This window comes from Coptis chinensis, chromosome 6 (assembly GCF_015680905.1).
Source record: "Coptis chinensis isolate HL-2020 chromosome 6, ASM1568090v1, whole genome shotgun sequence".
Classification (NCBI taxonomy): Eukaryota; Viridiplantae; Streptophyta; class Magnoliopsida; order Ranunculales; family Ranunculaceae; genus Coptis; species Coptis chinensis.
This window is the reverse complement of record NC_141461.1, coordinates 45,762,836-45,765,486: the sequence shown is the minus strand read 5'-3', so window position 1 is coordinate 45,765,486 and position 2,651 is coordinate 45,762,836. Positions and strand designations below refer to the sequence as shown.

The window sequence follows — 2,651 nt, the reverse complement described above, 5'->3', positions numbered from 1 at the left end:
TCTCTCTTCTCTAAACAAAAAAGAGTTGTGCTTTAATGGTCGAAACCAAAAAGTCGGAAAATAGACAAAAAAGAGTTGTGCTTGAATCGTTTGAGGTCGGATCATACCTCATTTCAATAAACCGAATTCACTTATCAAAAACAAAAATAGTATGATATATGAGGTCGGATGATATATCTAATGGCAAGTAGACTACAATGTCATTTGTTGTTGGATACTTAATTATATGCTATATGTAGTAGTTTAATAGTAGTATGCTACATATAGTAATTTAATCTTAGTATGCTATATCTAGCAGTTTAATAGTGTTATGCTACATTTAGTAATTTAATATGCATATACTACATGTAGTAGTTTAATAGGAATATGCTACAAGCAAAATGAATAGTTAAGGGTAAGAAAGTAACAACACATCTTCTCTCCCTCTAACATTTAGAATGACGCGAACTAAACTTTTCCCTCTCACTAAAATCCGTTCAACTTGAGAACTCTTGCCTCTATTTCTCGTAGTGTACTTTGATCTTCAACAATTATAAGTATGAGGTTAGTTGATTTCTTTTTTGGCTCCTTCTCTTTTTCATGTCTAGGTAAAATTTCACAATTGAATGGTGTATGATTTAATGTCAAATGAATTTGACATTGAATTAAATGAAGTTGACATTGAAATTTTCCAAAGTGGTATATGGTTTGAGCACCATAGTTATTTGGTTCCTCGACCATTATAATCGCTCAAGCATTTATGTGTTTTTTTTTTACTATTACCAATCGCGGATTACTTCGTAGAGTAAGAAAAACGAAAGTGAATATGCTTAAAAGTGCACTTGTTTCATGTAGCAATCCGATGATGAATCACTTCTCGATGACGGCTAAGAAGATTGGCTTCAAATTCATGTTTTGATAGTTTTACGTGATGAGGATAGTAATTTTGTGGATGTCACATCTATGGGGAGGGTGAAAATGTTGAAATTCATGAGAACAAGGATAGAGACAAAGGGGTGTGAGGCTAGTAGAGTTTTTGAAGCAGACAAAGCAACATTCTATTCTATGCAGTTCAAGATGACTGAGGAGGCTTTCGCAATTTACAATCAATATGCAAAGTTAGTCGGTTTTAGTGTTCATAAAGATACTTATAGAATGCGTACAGATGGTGTTCGTGTTAAGCGGAGATTTCTATGCTCAGCTGCTGGTGAACGAAATGTAAATAGGGTGACACCTAGAAAACGCGACATCAAATCCAGAGAGTTGAAGGCCATCAGTAGGTTTAAATGTAGAGCCCGCTTTGAAGTTGGTTATAATTTTGAATGAAATTTGTGGGTTGTGAAAGATTTTATTGGGGAACACACACATCCACTTGTACCAGATCTGAGCTCGATGTTCTTAAGATCACATAGAAATGTAAGTGAAGAAGATTTGCAATTTGCTACGAGCCTAGTTGATGTTGGTATTCGTAAATGCAAGGTGATGGATATTTTTGTACATAGGGCTAAAGGTTTCTCAAGTGTTGGTTTTTTGAAGAAAGACTTGTATAATCATATGGGGCTTGATAGGAGAAATCGATGTATTGATGGTGACGCTAACACACTGCTGGCTTTCATGGATAACAAGGTGAAGGGAGATCCCTTATTTCATTACAATTATAACTTAAATGAGGGTGGGGCAAATTGGTTAGACTGTTTTGGCGATTCCACCTCACGTCTGCGGACTACAGCTTGCTTTGGAGATGTATTGTTGTTTGATTCAACATACAAGAGCAACCAAGACATGATGTTGATTGTTGTGTTTGCCGGAGTGAACAACCATCGACAAAAACAAGAAGTGTTTGGTTTTGCATTGTTGACGAGTGAGTGTGTGGAGTCTTACGAGTGGGTATTGAAATCTTTAGTTGGCGCGATGTATGACAAACACCCTAAGTCGATGATCATCGATGGTGACCCAAATGATACGCCGAGGTCGTGAGATCTACTCTCCCAAATTCAAAACACCGCTTGTGCTGTTGGCACATTATGAAAAATTGCCTAAAAAATATCCACATCCTTGGATTTTCAAAAGATTTCTGCCCTATTATGTTTATGAAGTGCTCGTCCAATGAGTTCGAAGAAAGGTGGGAAACACTCGTGAAGAAATTCCAAGTCAGTAATAACAAATGGGTGAACATGATATAGAAGAAAAAAAAGATGTGGGCAGAATCATATCTCCATGGTGAGTTCTTTGCCGGTTGCAGAAGCACCCAACATTGTGAAGTATAAACTTCGTAATCCAGCTTCATGTGAAAGTTGGAATGCAATTGTTTGAGCTGTTTGGAAAAATGGAAGTGGTAGTTGCAAATATCCAGCACCGAGAGCACGAGGAAGAGGTGATAACGAAAGTAACCAAACCAGTCCTTCATACCCACTTGAACGATTATGCAAATTAGGCTGCATCTATATATACGCGAGCTACTTTTGATTGTTTTATGAAGCAATTAAAGGACGAAGTGATGTACACTGCAAACGGTAAAAAAATGTGGGTGACAATATTCATGTGTACACCATGAGTCGCCATTTGAATAGGCAAAAAAAGTCGACTGTGAGATACAATGTTGTATTGCAAGATGCTAGCTGTTCATGTGGGCTATTTGAGTCGTCTGGATTTCCATGTAGACATATCATTTC

At 37.0% G+C, this 2,651-nt stretch overlaps 1 protein-coding gene across 1 annotated transcript; it reads left to right on the top strand.

Annotated features, from left to right (window-relative positions):
• The first annotated feature begins 942 nt into the window (after positions 1-942).
• On the top strand, positions 943-1,956 carry LOC147493233 (protein FAR1-RELATED SEQUENCE 5-like). The gene is made up of 2 exons (XM_086567792.1): positions 943-1,255; positions 1,325-1,956. Exons 1-2 carry the CDS (start codon positions 943-945, stop codon positions 1,954-1,956), a joined length of 945 nt encoding a protein of 314 aa, XP_086423918.1.
• Positions 1,957-2,651: the final 695 nt, after the last annotated feature.